The following is a 20,097-nucleotide window of genomic DNA, read 5'->3' as shown; positions in this document are numbered from 1 at the left end:
TCAAAGAATGCATATCATCGTAATCTTTTTTTTAATGCTAAACTAATCCCATGGGGCAATAACAGCAACAAAGAGAGCAAGAGGGGAGAAATGAAAATCTATGCTGATTTAATTAGAAGAAAATTGATCTTGTTTTCCTAGAGGTAAGGCAATGGAAGTAACTCAGCTTGAAACAAAGGAGATGGCAATTTTTATAGCCTCTCTTTGCACTGGATATCAAGTGAGCCCTCAAATTATACCAGCTCACAATAGTTTCTTGCTGAAGCACTCATGCATTACTAACACTGCTTATACAGGTCTTGCTGTGGAGTTAAATAAGAAGAAAATGAAATACCATCAGCAACAGGGAGAAATTGTATTCTACATCCATTTCCATGGTCTTAGCACCTAATGGAGAATGGAGTCACTTGCTCTAGGTTATTAACCCTTTAAGTGCGGATCTGCAGCGAATGGCATTATGCCATAATGCCTATACAGAAGTTGCCTAGCAACTCCGGACATAGCGGTCAACCACCTCCAGGGGAGTTTAGAGGAAGATACAAACATTGCCAGAGGCGGATTTAGGGCAGTGTGACTGGTTCTGCCCTACTGGGCACCAAGCCCAGGGGGTGCTGTGGGGCGACACAACTATGACGTAGTGAATTGAGCAGAACGGCGGGCAAGAGGCGTCGGGAACAAATTTTGGGCTTGCACAAGGTGCCACTGAAATTTGAAAGACCAAAATCGGCCCCTGACATTGCCCAATGTGGCATGAGAGCAACCATGCAGCTGGTAAAAGGTAGCATGTAAAATTGGTGCCCATAATAGGCAACTATGAGAAGAATGCTGGTTAAGGGTCATTATGTAAATAGCTTAAAAGTGCCCCTCAAAAAAGATGTTAGTTCCTAAACTCAGATACCAGACTGAAATTTGGAATAAAATCTCAAAATATTGGTCAATGGGGGGCGGGCGAATTATGTGTTGCTTGTTTCCTTTTGCCTAAGCTTCTTAAAAGTACAAACATGTTATTAGAAATGGCTTTTTCCACTGTGAGGCTTAACAGCATTCATTCAGGCCACTAGAAAATTCCCTGCATGATAGGAAGACATTTCAAGGGTCTAATTTGTATTTAAAGGAATGAATGGAATTTGCTTTTAAAGCAGCTCATAATCCTTCACATCTGCACTGAGTTATTTCAAGAAATCTGGCAGTAATACAAAGGGAGCTGTAAATTCGTACAAACATATAAATAAACTGCTGTGTTTCAATTTAGATGATCACAAAATGATGTACTCACCACATTAGAAGGCTCCAATTTCTTCCTCCTGGCCATATCTGTGATATTATTGGTATTATATATTATGCTCTCCATGCAACCTTTGAAATTCTTTCTACTGTTTGAACTTGGTTTCCCAGAAAATGGCATGCCACCAAACGTGATCTTTGAAAAGAAGCATGAAACATTTCAAAATAGAGTGACAATCCATTAACTCTTGCATTTTATTAACAAGTTTAGTTTTAAACACAGAACCACAGGTAATGTTAAGTGACACAAACCTGTGCAGAATTGATTTTATTATTATCTGCTGCCCATATTTGTGCAGACTTAACTTGATGAATCAACAAGAAGCCTATGAACATATTATTTGATCTAGTGATGGTCCATGAGCTGCGATGTGGAGTTCTCTTGCCTACAGCAAGAAACTGCAGCAGCTCCACCAATTTCTTGATCAGCAGAGTGATACAACTGGGAGCCACCAGGGAGGGTTCTTGTGCAAAGCTTTACACATCCTATTCCTATAATTTCCATTGGAAATAGACTGGAGCCAAGCTCAGATATTATCTAAATATTCTAGGTAAAGTTGACTAGAGAATCTAAACGTCTAAAAGGTTGAGCACATTCAACACACTATTTAGAATGTGGAGGCACCTCCCCCCCCTTTTTTTTTTGCTTGAGGGTCACATTCGTTCTGGGAAGCAACCCAATAGTGGGTGTAGCCAAACTCCTGCATGTGTGTGTGTGCGTGCATACACACCCACACCCACACCCCACCCCTCCCTACTCATCCAAAGATCAACTTGATGACTGGGGAGGGTGCATTTGTAAGCTTTCCCATTCACCTCAGTACTATATCTTCTGCAGCAAAAAACTCTTGGAGGTCTTGGGTGGGGCAGTAAATATGCCTGGTGGTATATTAGACCCCTAGGCCAGGAATTAGCCATCCCTGATTTAGAAGGATGAACAAACTCGATACAATGTATGACATTCTAATTATATTCTAATTCCAAAATAAAAAATATAACTGGATTGTCAAACTTAAGGCCTGGAGCCTTATTGGGCTTTCTGGGGCCAGAAGCTATTCCTTTACAATGGTGTGGTAGGCAGGCAGGGTTTCAAAGGGTACCCAAATAATCTTTGCCCAAGAAGGGGTATGCCGCTTAGATTGAACTGAATATTCTTTTTTTTCCCTTAAAGATTTTCTTGTTTTACAGAAGTATGTGTAATGTCTCTCGTATTTTTTCCATGTAACATTTTTACAAATCAGTTTCATTTGTTGAGATGTTAGGAAGAAAAGGGGGAAGGGAGGGGGGAAAGATGGGTGGGGCCGGGTGGCGATATTTCTATTTTGCTTAATGTATTTAGGGTTTGGTGTCAGCGTTGCTTGTGCAGGTTCTCTGCTGTTCACTTGTGTTCCTTTGGTGGTGAGAGAGGTTGGGGTTGGCCTAGGGTGTGGTTGTTTGTTTGTGATTGGCTGTGGTGATCTTTGTTTTCGTGTGTGAGTGAGGTGGGTGGGTGTTTTGGATCAGGTTAGCCATATTGATTTATATGCTGTTGGTGGATTATTGTCATTGTCTTGTTGGGCTGTGTACGTGATAAAGGGGAGCCATACCGGGGTGAAGGCGTCTTCTTCTGTTTGTCCCCATGTCAGTTTCCGTTTATTGGTTAATTTTTCTATTGGGCTGTTTCCCACACTATTTGGTACCATTGGTCTCCCCAGTGTCTGGTTATGATGTTTCTGGCTGCTGAAAGTAGGTGGGTTATGAGTGCTTTGTGGTGTAAATGGGCATTGTTGTCTTCGAAGATGTTTAGTAGGGCCAATTCTAGGGTGATGCCTAATCACCCTAGGTACCACCTGTAGGTGAGTTTCAGAGTGAGTTCTTTTCTAAACACAGCCTTACTAGAACAAATGCTTGCTATTGCACTCCTAAGCTACCTTCCTTTCCCTTTCCATTAGGAGCACAACCATCAAGGACTTCTGGGGCAGGGGGAGCGAAGTGCCCTAGAGCAGGAGATAGCACCAGGGGGAAATGGAAGGCAACGTCAAAGGCTCGGTTATGGAACCAGGGTGCCAGCCTGTAGAATCCCCCGACAGGAATAAAAAAGCCAATGCAATTCTGGGCTGCATCAATAGGAGTATAGCATCTAGATCAAGGGAAGTAATAGTGCCACTGTATTCTGCTCTGGTCAGACCTCACCTGGAGTACTGTGTCCAGTTCTGGGCACCACAGTTCAAGAAGGACACTGACAAACTGGAACGTGTCCAGAGGAGGGCAACCAAAATGGTCAAAGGCCTGGAAACGATGCCTTATGAGGAACGGCTAAGGGAGCTGGGCATGTTTAGCCTGGAGAAGAGGAGGTTAAGGGGTGATATGATAGCCATGTTCAAATATATAAAAGGATGTCATATAGAGGAGGGAGAAAGGTTGTTTTCTGCTGCTCCAGAGAAGCGGACACGGAGCAATGGATCCAAACTACAAGAAAGAAGATTCCACCTAGACATTAGGAAGAACTTCCTGACAGTAAGAGCTGTTCGACAGTGGAATTTGCTGCCAAGGAGTGTGGTGGAGTCTCCTTCTTTGGAGGTCTTTAAGCAGAGGCTTGACAACCATATGTCAGGAGTGCTCTGATGGTGTTTCCTGCTTGGCAGGGGGTTGGACTCGATGGCCCTTGTGGTCTATTCCAACTCTATGATTCTATGATTCTATGAATATGTCGGCTTACAGAATGGAGGCAGGCAGCATGTGAGGAGGTTTGGAGAACTAGTGGCATGTGGTGTGGAAGCTAAGATGATGGAATCTTCCAGGGACTGTTCAATGTAGAGTGGTGGTTCCAACTGGTAGAAGGGCTCAAAAATGCAGAAGGGCTCAGTCAGGAGAGCAAGTGACTTTGAATCTGAGGGTTATGGGTTCAAGTCCCAAGTTGGGCAAAAGATTGCTGCATTGCAGGGGGTTGGACTAGTTTACCCATGTGGTTCCTTCCAACTCTATGATTCCTCCTTGACCTCTTTGCATGCCATAGGAAGCTGCCCTATACTAAATCAGGGCTACCAACTTTGACAATGTTACAAAGGGATAAGGCAAATTGAAGGAGGATACATTTATTGTAACTATGGCCACGATGGCTGTGTGATGACCTCCACTGTTGGAGGCAGTGTGCATCTGGATGCCAGTTGAAGGGTTTGCTTGTAGGCTTTCCGTAGGCACCTGGCTGGCCACTGTGAAGACAGGATGCCAGGCCAGCTGCACCTAGGACTGGTTCCAGCAGGGCTCTTCTTATGTTCTAGCCTACTTGTCAGTCTACCCCAGCACACTGTACTCTGACTGACAGTGACTCCCTGCGGTCTCATGCTGAAGTTTACCCCATCAACTACTATCTGATCCTTTTACAATGAGAGATGCCAGGGACTGAAACTTGGACCTGCAGATGCTCCACCACTGAGCGACAACATCTTCCCTGATGTTGCGTCTCACAATGGCACCGACTGATCTGCTCTGATGTCGCAATGGGCTTCGACAGACAGAAATGCCCCAAGCCATTTTTGCCATCTTTGTGGTAACAGCAGATCAGGGCTACGTAATAAGGGAGAATTGAGAGACAACCAACACTAGATTAAATGAGGGGCTTTTGATACAAGAGGCACAAATCAGTTGACCATTTTCAAAGCATCTTAATGAATACTGATGGGCGTCATTTGTTTATTTGTACGGAGAGTAAGGGGTGTAATTGTTTACCTCATAGTCCAAATCCAGATAATCAAATTCCCCATTGATCCGGAAATGCTGCAGATGCCTATCAAGCGTGAGGTTGATGTTCCTCCCATGACGCTCTATCACTACAGAATGCCAGTGGTGGTCATCCAAGAGGCTACCTGTTGTCACAGACGTATGGCCATAAATTGACCCATATTGGTTGCTACCTGAGAGGAAGAAGAGGGCAGGAAATATTGAATACCTCAAATGTAAGGCCATGTAGTGAGTTGTCATGCCACTGTTGCTGCTATGCCACTATAATAAAATGCCCTGTCATTCACAAATACTATATTCTTTGTAAGGTAGCATTTTTTTTCTAGTTACAGGTAGGTAGCCGTGTTGGTCTGCCGTAGTTGAAACAAAATAAAAAAAAAATCCTTCCAGTAGCACCTTAGATCACGTATAATGAACCACTTGGGATGTGACTAAGGGAATACAAAAAGTCTGAATAAAAGAACAGTCTGAATAAGCTCTAAAAGAGTAATAGCCCAAATGGTGCCCTCTAGGTGTGGGCCCGTGGGCAACACTGGCTAGGGCTGGTGGGAGTCCAACAACATCTTGAGGACATCATGTTGGCCAGTCCAGCTCTAAAGAAGTGTGGCTAAAAAGCAGTAACAGTAGTGCTTATGACAAAGTAACAGATAAGATCACAGCAAATACTGAGGTACTTTTCATGCAGAGTTGTGGTGAAACACTAGATTCAATAAATGGAAGGTCTGTAGGTCAGTGGTAGAGCGTATGTTTTGCATGCAAGATCATAAAAGCACGAGAACATCTGCTTAGTATTTTGGAACGTGGTCTGTTTGTCCACCTTCTGAGATACCACAGAATTCTCCCACAGCCTGTAAGAGCTTGAGATCTGCCTTGATGGATCCAGCATTCTGCTTCTCTCAGTAGCCAAGCAAACACTCCTGGAAGTTCCCAATAAGAGCATGCCACTAAGCGCTATGGCTTCCCCCGGGGCCTGCGAAGGTGTACTGCCTCTGGACATGGAGATTCTTCCATCTGGCTATCATGGCTAAGAGTCACAGAGAGCTCTGTCCCCAATAGGAATCCTTGAGTTTTTCAAGTTATGCTGTTATCAGGCAAGAGCTAGCCACTGAAGTCAAGCAATGAAAGATTTTCAACTGCAATAAAGAACAACATAGCAGTAAATCAAGCCTGAGACATGTGGCACAGTCACCTTCTGATTTTTTTCATGTTTTGACTGCAATTTGATCCAAGTGTTGTGTTAAAGGATTCTTGGTTTCTAATTTCTCTTCCCAGTAGAACATTCTGAACCCCATTTCTGACCTGAGAGTATATATTCTCACCTCAGCTAAGCACATATATAAGAGATGTCATTTATAATCCTGATAACTACCTGACTGAACTAAGAAAATATATGGGAAAGGAAATGGAAATGAGGAGAATTTCAGAGTCATTCATCAGAATCTGTGCAGGGTAAAGCTATGCTATTCTCATTTGCATGAAGCAAAAATGGCTGATCTTTGTGCCAAGAAAAGGGGAAAAAAGGTGTAGTAGACAATGAGAGACAAGAACAGGGAAGACTCAAGTTTACCTACCCACCCCCCCAGTCATGAGGTGCCAGATTGTTTCAGACCGTAATGTATAAACCTGGCTACAGAGCTGGTTCCAGAGTGTTCAGTCCCAGCTCAGTTCTGTGGATTCACACGGAATGGCCCTGGGCAAGACATTCTCTTGAAGCTTTGGTTCCCCACTTGCGTATGGAAATAATGTTACTTGCCTGGAAGGCAGGCACATGAGTGTAAATGAGACAAAGAGGGAGAGAAACTCTCCATTCACAGGACAAAAACAATTACAATCTGAAGATTGTTGTGCCAGAATTATGCAAGAGCTCATTTAAGGCATCTCATCCACATCATGTCTTTATCATTCATACCCTTCCCATCTGGTGTTAGCCACTAGGCCACATATTCTCCCTACAGAACCCTTCCTTGCATAACAAGGGCATTGTTTCTGTTGATCCCAGTTCATAGGACAGTTCAGAGAGTCAGGACTCAAGTCTTGTGATATGAAGGAGAATCCATGACAAAAACATGGCCAGGGACAGAGAGCAGGAGTCCGAGATGAAGTCTATCGATAGTCCACAGGAGGCACCTTTTTTTCCTGACGTCAGAGTTTTGATGGTCTTGGGAGGAGAAGGGTTAGCACAAAATACTAAAGCTTTGGAAACCAATCCATATTCATTCCAAATGTATAAGAGGCTGCACTGCTACCAGCAACCAATTTCAACTCTTCTTTCAGAGAAGCATGGGAAACAGAAAACAAAGATGAAGAAAAGGATAAAGCCCAGTGCTGTATATGTTAATCAAATTAATGCAAAGCTAATTAATATGCATTTTTAAAACAAAAAACCAAGACCCTGAATCCTACCTAAATTTAAATTAAGCACCAGTTTGGCTTTTTTCAGTTCCAAGGTGATATAGTCTCCTTGCTGGCCTTCCCCATGGAATATTACACCTTCACTTTCAGAGGTTTTAAATTTCAAAGCGATCACATCTTTCAACGTTTTCAATGTTTTCTTCTTGTGACCAAATCTGTACGGCAATACAACGTGGCCATCAAAATTGATAACATCAGCCCCTAAAGGGAAAAGATAAATAAAATGGTTTCTGAGCAGTTATGCATTACTGAGGCCATCTAAAACAAAGGCACATATATTTGGAGCATGCAATAAATGTAACACGTATCCTGAAACCATTTTTGCCCAGCTATAAGTTACTAAAATAATGTGAAAAGGAACATTATCTCAATATATTATTTAATGTTAGGTTTTCTTCTTTCTTACTAACAGGTGAGCATGGTTGGTTTTTTTAACAGTACATTCTCAAACAATAATATGGTTTCCTTAGCTTCAACATAACATTCCACCTGTGCCCCTCAGTTGCTGGTTCCAGCCCTAGACTGCTTGCAGAAAACTACACAGAGACTAACCACTGGCCAGCACATCCCTAAAACCCCCCAGGAAGGTTACAGAGCAATCAGACTGTGTTCTGCACACCATCAGCAGACCGGATGACCTTTGGATAAATGTTCCTCCAACCTATAGGTCTAGTTTAAGTAACGACCACTGTGTGAAGACCTCCAAAAAGCAACTACCTGTGTGAATGCTCCATGCCATAAATTTTAAAAGATTATTCACCTTTGCAACACCTGGGTTATGTTTAACCCTTTTTGGGCTGAGTGCCAGAATTAGAGTTTGTAAATCCTAGATTATACTTATATATAATAAATAATGAGTGAGGTTTTCTTACGTCAAATGATTCTTAAAATCTGTGTATTACTTATTTATCAAATTATAATCCCCCCTAAAAAAACAGCTGAGGGCAGAGAAGAATTTCTCTAAAATGTAGCATTTATGGTTCTTATGTCATTGGCTTATCTGCACTCAAGTTGCTATCATTTGAAATATCCCAAGTCTTTAAAATGTCCTTTTTCAAAACCTCCCAAACATTTACATGCCACATTTCAAGTCTTTGGAGTGTAGTAAGTCTTAAATCAATTCTTTAAGGGATGTCAGCTATCGCAATTATTATTATTGCCATATTGCAAATGGGGACCATGGAGTGACATTTTCTGAATTATTAGCTGAGGTTAAACTTGAACCCAGAACATAATGACTCATTGGTCACTTTTAGCTACTACACCATAACAATTTGCAGGGTCTGAATATCTCTGGGATGGCGATGACTGCCCTGCCTTTATTTCCCAAATGAGTTCGGAGTTTAAGCCTTTATGTAGTCACATAAATAAAACATGAATCCAGCAATACAATATATCCACCCATAGTTTCAGGGCCATACAGCAAAGTCCAAGGATATGTTGAAGTCCACTGCATGCAGCCTGCTTCACAGCAAGCAAAAAGAAAGAAGGAGAAAAGCTTGCAGTGATAAACCCCTTGCAAGAAACAGTCCTTGTCTGGAAAGAGCAGCCAACACTATCAGTCCACACATCATCTTATGAATTATACATTCGAGTGTAGGAATTAGTTCATAAATAAATGCAAAACTCAAATTAGCCACTTGTAACATACGGCATGTAGTCGAATCAAAACAGGGCACAGGGGACTTTTTCAATTTGTCTCACAAAATAACAAACACCCCAGTGTTCATTAAAAACCTTGGAAAAGACAATAAACCCAGCAGAAAAGGTCACCATGCTGGAGACGCAAGAAAGCCTCCTTGTAAACCCATATTTCTTGTTTCTAAACTCATAACCACCAGGAGACATAACAGATCCCCTTTTAAATCTAATGATACCTACATTTCCTCTGAGAACAACCCCATTTCCTAATTGTTTGGGGAAGCCACTGCAGAATCTGGCTGCAGCAATCACTCCAAGGGGAAGTAACATTTGGTACTTTCAGTGTTTTCAAAAGGCGAAACTCTGGTCTGCTTTACACTTGCTCATGCATCCATATACACAAAGGGCAATTGCACAGCACTGGGCACTGTATGTGAGTAGTCTAACAACCTGATCACGTGAGGCTTTCTTGCCTGATCAGAGTGTTGCTTGGTGTGGAAATCCCATGCAACCAGTTCCATCTATTCAGTTCCTTCACGTTCCTCAGAATAGCAGGGTTCTACCATATGGAAGCAGTTCTTGTTGTTATGCACTCAATAAATGGGGTATTTAGATTTTTGCATATTGTTTTGATTAAAACATTTTTTCAGTAGCGTTGCTGCACAAATTTTGGCTAAAGAAAGCGCATAGTAAATTTGGGGGTCTCGCCCTAAGCAAAATATATTGAAGATTTCAATGGAAATGTAGTGTTTCTATGAGGCTAGTGAAAATTCGCAATTGATTTTGTGCATCCCAGATTTCACCAAGAGTGAAATTAAAAGTGAACCCAGAAGGTCCTCTTGGAGCAAAACATGCAAGACACTTTGGACGAAGACCAAATGATCTTGATAAGGTTAATGAAGATGCTCTAGGTTCCTCTTCCTAACAGTTCAAAACTGCATTTTCTGGGTATCCTGAGAGCACAGTCTTTCTTCAAGAATGGATATGTTATGCACTTGTAATAATAGCAATATAAACAAAAGTGCTTTTTCTACTCTCCAGAGATTGCCTCGCATGTTTGTGGAGGCCATAATCTTGAGCATGTAATAAAATGTGCTCTTCAAACTGAACTCCCTTGCCTGCATCCTCTCGCAGCTGGCTTCCTCATTATGGCACCCCCACAGCCACTGAATTACCATTCCCTTTGAGTCATGCAGCAGTCGTATTTTAGCATCTGGGGGCTGATCTAAAGTCAATTGAAGTCAATAGGAATCCATCCACAGGCTTCAGCACACTTTGAATTAAGCCCTAAAGGGAGATCTTCCAAAGGCATGTTGAAAGGGAATGTTTAACCTCATAAGCAAATGCATTTGGTGCACTGGCCCTTGTAGCATTTAGTTGAAAAGATAACTATGGGCATCCTGCAGTTACATCTTAACAATTTTCCATTCCTCTACTAACCACAAGCTATGCAACTGCTGGTCCCTTTCACCTTTAAAACTACAAACCACTTGAATAACCATCAAAAAGAGGGACGGCAAGGAAAAACATCTCTCTCAAAGGTCTTCCTGACCACATACAGCTTCAATTTTGAGACTGTTATATGGTGAGCAGATGGCAATCTTCCTTCCTCAGATCCCATTCTCATGTTTCAGGGCCAGTTCACTTGGGAGGCCTGGCTGAGCACCTTGAGGTTTGCTCAATCAGAGCAACCCAGTTCAAGTTGCTAGGTTTTTACAAACTGAAGCAGCTATGTAGATATCCCCTGCATTGAGGCTGTGATCCACACAAACTGTGGTTCTGAAAGGGTGCTGCAACAGGTGGCATTTAACTGCTAAAAATTAAAATAAAATAAAATAAAATAAAATGGGGCAGTGGTTGCTGTAGTCCTTAAATGTTAAAGGAGGCCGGGAAGAGAACTGGCACCATTTGGTTTGTTGTGTGCCAAGGCCCCCATGACAGACAAGAGTATTTTGGTTTATGGGTTCAAATAGGCCACAACTTTATTGGTTACAGATGTGAGCGGTTAGGCTTAGGCCAGCAGTTCTCAACCTGTGGGTCCCCAGATGTTGTTGGACTACAACTCCCACCATCCCTGAGCTGTGGCCTTGCTAGCTAGGGGTGATGGGAGTTGTAGTTCAACAACATCTGGGGACCCACAGGTTGAGAAAGACTGGCTTATGCATTGGGCAAAGCCAGGCTATATCACGACTCCCGCCCGTCTGCAGGGAGTCCATCTAAGGGTAAACCACCAACAGGGATTACATCAAATAGTAATCCTGAGGGGTCCACGTTGGGGTTGTGACATGACTTCTGCCTGGGCATTGGACAGAATCCACACTCCCGGATCCCTTTAACAGGATATCCTTACTGCTTCTGAACTGCTAGGTTGGCAGAAGCTGGGACAGAGGAATGGGAGCTCACCCCATCGCGGGGTGAACTGCCAACCTTCTGATCAGCAAGCCCAAGAGGCTCAGTGGTTTAGACCACAATGCCACCCACTCCCCTTAACTAACATGGGGCAGGCAGAGGCTACAACCTCCCCTCCATCCAAACAAAGGCTTACCCAATGCCTAACCTCACAAAGTTGTGACAATTGCTACCAGGTAGGTGAAAACCAAATTGCTGGTGCCAATTTGCCAAGTGGGGGAAATTCCTACCCGGCCACAACAATATGTCAGCTGACCATTGTCCTTAGCGAGGTCATATCAGAGCAAAGCATGGATAAAGGGTAGGTGGGTTGGGAGATCTAGTGCAAAAGGTGAGAGAGAAGGTCCCGTCTGGCTACCACAGTTAAATCTCCCACAGCCACGTCCCCTCACAGCGCTGATTGTTCAGCGGGGCCACACTGGGCCTGGCTCCATCCAGTGCCAGCAACATGGCTGGGACAACACAGAATGGGCCGCCAACTCCCCACTCCCCCGGCCAGATCACTGCCAAGTCCTGGCTGCCTGGCCGCAACACTGCCCACAGGGAAAGGTGAGTGGACCTCTTGCACCAGTAGTTTTCCCTCCATTGGGTTTTTTATGGGTATTTAACCTTAAACAACATGGACCCTTGTTCAACCCAGGCTCTGTCTGTTTCTGCCATCAGAAGTAAACAGTCATCTAAAATCCAGCACTAAAGGAGAGGAATTGCTGTGGAATAGTCCCACACCTTTGATGCTACTGCTGTAGCTCTCTGTTGTGGACCCCCATCCACCGCCATGCTTCAGATGGGGAGTCTAAGGATCATCTCAATGAACAGGTAGGTATCTATGTGAGAACACACTCTTTAAGATCTTATGTGTGCAGACTAAACATTAGAAGCATTTCCTGCTGTGCTCTGTTGTGGCCTTTTTATCTATTGTGGCTGCAGTCTATTTGGACTTTATACAGTTTGCGCATTGCAGACTATAGTATCTAAATTCTATTTTTTTAAAAACCCAGATCTCAGTTTTCTCAAATAACACTATTCTGGCATGTCAGAGACAACCCCTCTGTATTTGGAAGAGGACTTTTGCTGCTGGGAGGGTGCGTTTAGACCCAAGCCATGCTTAACTGGTTAGTAAGTCTAGAATAACTCCCCAGTTTAAAAAGACGAACAAATTGTTGAACAAATAATTCAGGGGGAAAGCCTCCTGTTATAAAAATAGAACATAATTTTGCATCCCTGGGGAACTCTTATATGGATTCCTTGATAATGTGTAACTAATGGCCGCTTACCTTGTCTGCTGTAGCAGACTCTTCAAACAATTAAGTCTATTAGAAAGAGATGGAAACTATTGTCCAATAAAAACAAAATTGATCCATTTTCACATGCAAAACTGATTTTGTAGGCAAATCCTATCTTAGAAATTGGAAAAAAAGATGGTAATGTGGAAAAATTAGGTGGAAGCAGGTGTATTGACTCTGGAACAATTGATAGATGAGGAATATGAATTCTATACAGTGGTACCTCAGGTTAAGAACTTAATTCGTTCCGGAGGTCCATACTTAACCTGAAACTGTTCTTAACCTGAAGCACCACTTTAGCTAATGGGGCCTCCTGCTGCTGCCGCGCCGCCGGAGCACGATTTCTGTTCTCATCCTGAAGCAAAATTCTTAACCCGAGGTACTATTTCTGGGTTAGCGGAGTCTGTAACCTGAAGCGTATGTAACCCGAGGTACCACTGTACTTATACTGTTCTAAAAGATCAATATCATCTATCAGATGCAGCCCAATGGCAATATCTGCAGTCACAGAATCTGGTAACGGCCCTGTTTGGACCGGCAGCTTTTTCAGCTTCTGAGACACCTGAGATACTGTATCTCCCATTAATCAATGGGTCAATCACACGACAGCACTTGCAATGTATGAACAGATTGCTTATAGACACAGCTTTTGTTTGGATAAATATATTGACATTTGGAATGAGTTTATACAGAATATAGTAGGTTATTAATAATCATACACATATTAGGGCAATAATATTACATATATATCTATATAGTAATGTATGGAAATGCAACTGACTATATTTAGTGTATTAATTTATATCCTTTTTATTGTAATTGTAATTTTTTTGCACTTCCCCCTTCATTCATTTTCTCTTTTTTTCACATTATTTATTATTACTGAAACTATCTTAATAAAATATTAATTGAAAATAATAGTAATAAATAGGGTGGTCTGTATTCTTGGTTAACCCAGTAAAATAATCAGCCTACACATGTGTTGGTTGATTCAGGATTCATACCCAATGCCTATGCCAAAGCCTGTTGACATCTGTCGTCCTGTGTTTATAGCAATTTTACCATTTTTGGGCCCTGCCGCCCATGGCTTCCCTGTCCCAGGGGACTGCAATTTAATTTAAGTTTACTGTTTTCAAGCCCAAGAACTGAAATGGAGTAGATATAAAAATGTGGAATAAAGAAAGTATATTTTTTATACGAGCTGCTAGGGTGGACTTCTAAACTTGCCATTATCCCAAAGTCTTAAGATCATGTTTAGATAGTCCGCAGATGGTTAAAGGGTAAAATAGTTCTATCTGCAGAAAGACTGAAGCATGATCTGTATCAGGAGAGGTTCAGCTTTTCAGACAACACTGTTCTATACTGTAGACGTATTCAAAATCACTGGTACGTATATAAATTTTGAACTTCATTTTTAATATTACATGACCAGCGATGATGCAACATTATTCATGGTCATAAATGAAACAATAGAGCAAGTGTAATAATAGCCCCTGGTAAACTGTGGACATGATTTCCTTAACCACAACCTCACATGACATCTACATAGTGCCACCCTGAAGATCCCAGGGAGATTAGACTGGCCTCGACCAGAGCCAGGGCCTTTTCGGCTGTGTCCCCAGCCTGGTGGAACGCTCTCCCACAAGAGACCAGGACATCCTTCTGCAGGGCTTGTAAGACGGAGCCGTTCTGCCAGGCCTTTGGCCACAGTTCAGTCTGACTCATTTTCTCTTTGTATAAGAACAAGCACGAAGGAGGTTTCCCAGCCCGCTCACAGGTCCTTATAGGATCAGTTGAAACAGTTGGTTCTGGTGAGTATTAACTGTTTTCCATTTTAACCTGAGGATTGTCATTTGTTCAGTTTTAACTTTAACTTATTTGAATTAATTTTGGGGTGCATTTTAATTGATTGATTACTTGTTTTATGCATATTGTATTATTTATATGCTGTTTGCCACTCTGAGCCCAGCTCTGGCCGGGGAGGGAAGGGTACAAATAAATTGTTGTTGTTGTTGTTGTTGTTGTTGTTGTTGTTGTTGTTGTTGTTGTTGTTATCTCTCTGTCTTCCTTCAAATCTCTCAAAAACCAGGAGCCTGCCAGTGGCTTTTAAGGCAGGGAGTGTGGATTCCGGGCAGCAGATCTGCACCAATATCTTGCATTCAACAGTCCACCTCTGGCTGCTCCATGTTCTCTTTGTATCGGATCTTTGTATCTTTGTAACGGAAAGGACCTTCAGAAAGTACAAATTTATTTAAGAAAACACATGCTAGTAAAATAACATTTCCATGAACCCTGACTGATGGGAGTATCTGTTGCCTGTTTTCCCCCAACACACACACATTTGAGGCACATTTAAGTTACAAAATCAACTCAAATGAGGAGTTTTTAAAGGGGATCTGAAAGTATACATTGATTCCCACCTCCATCACAAAAGTTTTATTTTAATATATCCCTTCAAAACTTGTAAATGTATCAAATCTCTCAGACCAGTTTCAAAGATTTGAGTGCAGCCTGCTAATTTTTCTCTTGAAAAAGTCCAAAACACGAAACACTGTCTTTTCTTCCTGATCACGCTCCATTCTTCCTCGTGGGTGTTTCATGTAGAAACACTGAAAAACATTTTCCCACAGTTATCCTCAATATGTCTACTGTGAAGAGGCTTTAGGAATTAACAGAGATATGTTCACAACTTTTGGAGATTTAAACCTGGAAGGTAAATGTCTTAAATCTCAGAGGCAATTTAAACATTAGTGTGCTGGGTTTTCTCCCTCTTCCTAAAATAAGCTGAAAAGCCAGGCATAATCCTGTATTGGGTGGATTTTCTATTCTCCCCTCCAAAAAAGACTCCCCTCTCTCCAAATAAGAGAATTGTGTTTTGTTTTTTTGAAAAAGGGAGCTAGCTGTGCCCTGCAAAATAATTACACTCCCAGTTAGGCAGGAGAGTCAGTGGAGTTCGGATGGGATCTGGAAGTCAGAGTCACATACTAAATTGTGCCAATGAGCAGTGACCTCGGGCGATGTGTGCATTTATCAGATAAGCCATGGATGTCTAAGTACACACAGCTGTCATGGTCAAATTCTAAATCAATTGCAAATGCCCTAGAAAGCAACAGACAAATCACTATACCCAGGACTTTTCCCAAGAAAAATGGGTGCCAGAACTCACCATGAAGTTGTTACAGCTGGGCGACTCAGGGCAGATGCTGGTTTGACAACGGCCACATTCATTGCCCCGAGGGGTGCTCAAAGCTACGGCAAGTTGTCTCCCTGGCTGGTTTGGGGGTCACCCCTGGTTCTGGTGCAGGTCAGGTAAATGTGCCCCCCACCCCCCTCGTTCTCTTTGATTCTGGCAGATGGCTATGACAGCTCGAAAGGGACATTGCGCAAATGCACATGTGTGCAGTGGAAGAGGCCTGCCTGGAAAGCTTAAAGAAGAGGAGGAGGAGGAGGAGGAGGAGGAGGAGGAGGAGGAGGAGTTTGGACTTGATAACCTGCCTTTCACTCCCCTTAGGGAGTCTCAAAGTGGCTAACAATCTCCTTTCAGAGCCAGTGTGGGGTAGTGGTTAAGAGCGGTGGACTCGTAATCTGGTGAACCGGGTTCAATTCCCTGCTCCTCCACCTGCAGCTGCTGGGTGACCTTGGGCTAGTCACACTTCCCTGAAGTCTCTCAGGCCCACTCACCTCACAGAGTGTTTATATATATATATATATATATATAAATTTTTATTAAGTTTTCCTTTTACAAATAATTCTTACAACCATGCTTACAAATTTGCAGTTTTTGAACTTCCACCAGCACCTCCCTCAATCATCCATTTTTCTTATCTTCCCGCATTTTCTACGTAGTATTGCCGATTTAATATTAACCTTCCAACTCTGTTTCTTTCTTACAATATACCTTATATTATCACAAAGCCTCATTAAAACCCACTAGCGTTATCTGTTCATCACATATAGTTTTCAGATAATCCGTAAACTTTCCCCAGTCCTCGATGAATTTGTGATCTTTCTGATTATTCCAGTCATTTTATCCAATTCTGCGTAGTCCATAAGTTTCATCCTCCACTCATTCAAACTCGGTAGTTCCTCTTGTTTCCATTTTTGGGCCATTAATATTCTTGCCGCTATTACTGCATACTGAAAGAGTTTATAATCACATCTTTTTATCTCTCTTCCTGTTATTCCTAACAAAAAGGCTTCTGGTCTTTTAACAAACGTATATTTCAACATCTTTTTCAATTCATTATATATCATTTCCCAGAAACCCTTTACCTTCTTACATTCCCACCACATATGGAAAAAAGAACCTTCTTTTTCTTTACATTTCCAACACTTATTACATGTTTTATACATTTTTGCTAACTTTACAGGTGTAATGTACCATCTATATACCATTTTCATAATATTCTCCTTTAACGCCGTACATGCAGTAAATTTCATATTTTCATTCCATACCTTTTCCCAGTCCTCTAATTGTATGTTATAACCAAAGTCTCTGGCCCAATGAATCATAACCGACTTTATCTCCTCATCTTTTGTTTGCCATTCCAAAAGTATTTTATACATTTTTGACATTATCTTAACATCATTGTCAATTATTTCCGTTTGAAATTTCGATTTTTTCTCTGTAAATCCCCTCTCTTTAAGATCCATTTTGAACCTTTCATTTACCTGAAGATAATGCAACCAATCATAGACATGCTCTTTAACTTGTTCATATGGCTTCATTTTCCATTTCCCCCCCTCTTTCATTACTAACTCGCCATATGTTATCCAATTTCCTCTCATATTGGTTTTCTTTACACTCATTACCTCTAGTGGTGACAACCAGTGCGGAAGTTTAGGTTCCAGTATATTTTTATACCTCTCCCATATTTCTATTATGGAGCTCCTGAAGATATAATTAACAAAACCCTTGTGGGTTTTCTTCTTCTCCAACCATAAATAAGCGTGCCAACCAAATCTATTATCAAAACCTTCCAAATCTAATAGTTTGTTATTTTTTAATTTTATCCATTCCCCCAACCAGCAGAGACAAGACGCTTCATAGTATAGTTTCAGGTCTGGCAGGGCAAAACCGCCTCTTTCCTTAGCATCTGTTAATAACTTAAACTGTATTCTTGGCTTTTTGCCCTGCCAGATATATCTTGAAATCATTCTTTGCCACTCTTTGAACACGCTTGTTCCCCTGATTATAGGGATCATTTGAAACAAAAATAACATCTTTGGAAGCACACACATTTTGATCATTGATATTCTGCCCCAAAAAGACAGTTTCAATCTGCTCCAAGTTTCTAAATCTTTCTTAATTCCGTTCCACACCGGTATATAGTTATTCTGGTATAAATCAATACTTTTGGGGGTCAACCAAATTCCCAGATATTTTATCTTTTTAGCCACTTCAATCCCTGATTCTCTTTGCATTTCTTCCATCAAACACTGATCTATATTCTTAACAATTATTTTAGTTTTCCTCTTATTTAACGTAAATCCAGCCACTCTACCAAATTGGTCGATTTCATTTAGCACCTCATTTAAACTGTTTTTAGGGTCTTCCATCGTTATTACTAAGTCATCGGCAAAGGCTTTAACTTTATATTCGTTTTGACCGACTGTCACTCCTTTTATTGTTTCATTATTCCTTATTGAACGCAGAAGGACCTCCAGGACTGTTATAAATAACAGTGGTGATAGAGGACACCCCTGTCTGGTACCTTTCCATATCTTAACTTCTTCTGTAAGTATATTATTTACAATCAATTTGGCTCTTTGTTCTGAATAAATTGCCCTTATTCCATTGTAAAAATCGTTTCCAACTTCCATCATTTCCAAATTTTTTAACATAAATTCCCACGATATGTTATCAGAGGCCTTCTCTGCATCCACAAACATTAATATAGCTTGTTTCTCATTCCTGGCAGTCAGATATTCCAAAATATTTATTATATTTCTAACATTGTCTTTCATCTGTCTGCCTGGGAGAAAACCTGCCTGATCTGCATGTATAACTTCCTGCAGAATCTTTTTTAGTCTTTTTGCTAATATTCCAGCAAATATCTTATAATCTGTATTCAGCAGAGAAATTGGCCTGTAGTTCTTATTTCTGAAAAATAAGTCATGTCAGACTAACCTGATCTCGTTTTTTGACAGAATTACAAGCCTGGTAGATGAAGGGAACGCAGTGGATGTAGTCTACCTTGATTTCAGCAAGGCATTTGACAAGGTGCCCCATGATATTCTTGTAAAGAAGCTGGTAAAATGCGGTCTTGACTATGCTACCACTCAGTGGATTTGTAACTGGCTGACTGACCGAACCCAAAGGGTGTTCATCAATGGTTCCTCTTCATCCTGGGGAAGAGTGACTAGTGGGGTGCCACAGGGTTCTGTCTTGGGCCCGGTCTTATTCAACATCTTTATCAACGACTTGGATGATGGACTCAAGGGCATCCTGATCAAATTTGCAGATGACACCAAACTGGGAGGGGTGACTAACACCCCAGAGGACAGGATCACACTTCAAAACGACCTTGACAGATTAGAGAACTGGGCCAAAACAAACAAGATGAATTTTAACAGGGAGAAATGTAAAGTATTGCACTTGGGCAAAAAAAATGAGAGGCACAAATACAAGATGGGGGACACCTGGCTTGAGAGCAGTACATGTGAAAAGGATCTAGGAGTCTTGGTTGACCACAAACTTGACATGAGCCAACAATGTGACGCGGCAGCTAAAAAAGCCAATGCAATTCTGGGCCTCATCAATAGGAGTATAGCATCTAGATCAAGGGAAGTAATAGTGCCACTGTATTCTGCTCTGGTCAGACCTCACCTGGAGTACTGTGTCCAGTTCTGGGCACCACAGTTCAAGAAGGACACTGACAAACTCGAACGTGTCCAGAGGAGGGCAACCAAAATGGTCAAAGGCCTGGAAACGATGCCTTATGAGGAACGGCTAAGGGAGCTGGGCATGTTTAGCCTGGAGAAGAGGAGGTTACGGGGTGATATGATAGCCATGTACAAATATATAAAAGGATGTCACATAGAGGAGGGAGAAAGGCTGTTTTCTGCTGCTCCAGAGAAGCGGACACGGAGCAATGGATCCAAACTACAAGAAAGAAGATTCCACCTAAACATTAGGAAGAACTTCCTGACAGTAAGAGCTGTTCGACAGTGGAATTTGCTGCCAAGGAGTGTGGTGGAGTCTCCTTCTTTGGAGGTCTTTAAGCAGAGGCTTGACAACCATATGTCAGGAGTGCTCTGATGGTGTTTCCTGCTTGGCAGGGGGTTGGACTCGATGGCCCTTGTGGTCTCTTCCAACTCTATGATTCTATGATTCTATGATTCTTCA

At 41.8% G+C, this 20,097-nt stretch overlaps 1 protein-coding gene across 2 annotated transcripts in view; it reads right to left on the bottom strand.

Annotated features, from left to right (window-relative positions):
* Nucleotides 1-20,097, bottom strand: part of CNTNAP2 (contactin associated protein 2) — a 950,652-nt gene that overhangs the window by 408,631 nt on the left and 521,924 nt on the right. For both annotated transcript variants that reach the window (XM_028751461.2, XM_077916554.1), the window contains exons 5-7: nt 7,408-7,617; nt 4,993-5,177; nt 1,277-1,420 (exon numbers count right to left, since the gene is read on the bottom strand). In XM_028751461.2, coding sequence (XP_028607294.2) covers nt 1,277-1,420; nt 4,993-5,177; nt 7,408-7,617 — 539 coding nt within the window. The remainder of the gene's footprint in view (nt 1-1,276; nt 1,421-4,992; nt 5,178-7,407; nt 7,618-20,097) is intronic.

This window comes from Podarcis muralis, chromosome 12 (assembly GCF_964188315.1).
Source record: "Podarcis muralis chromosome 12, rPodMur119.hap1.1, whole genome shotgun sequence".
Lineage (NCBI taxonomy): Eukaryota > Metazoa > Chordata > Lepidosauria > Squamata > Lacertidae > Podarcis > Podarcis muralis.
Note: the sequence above shows the minus strand (reverse complement) of the source record. Positions and strands in the feature narration are given on the sequence as shown.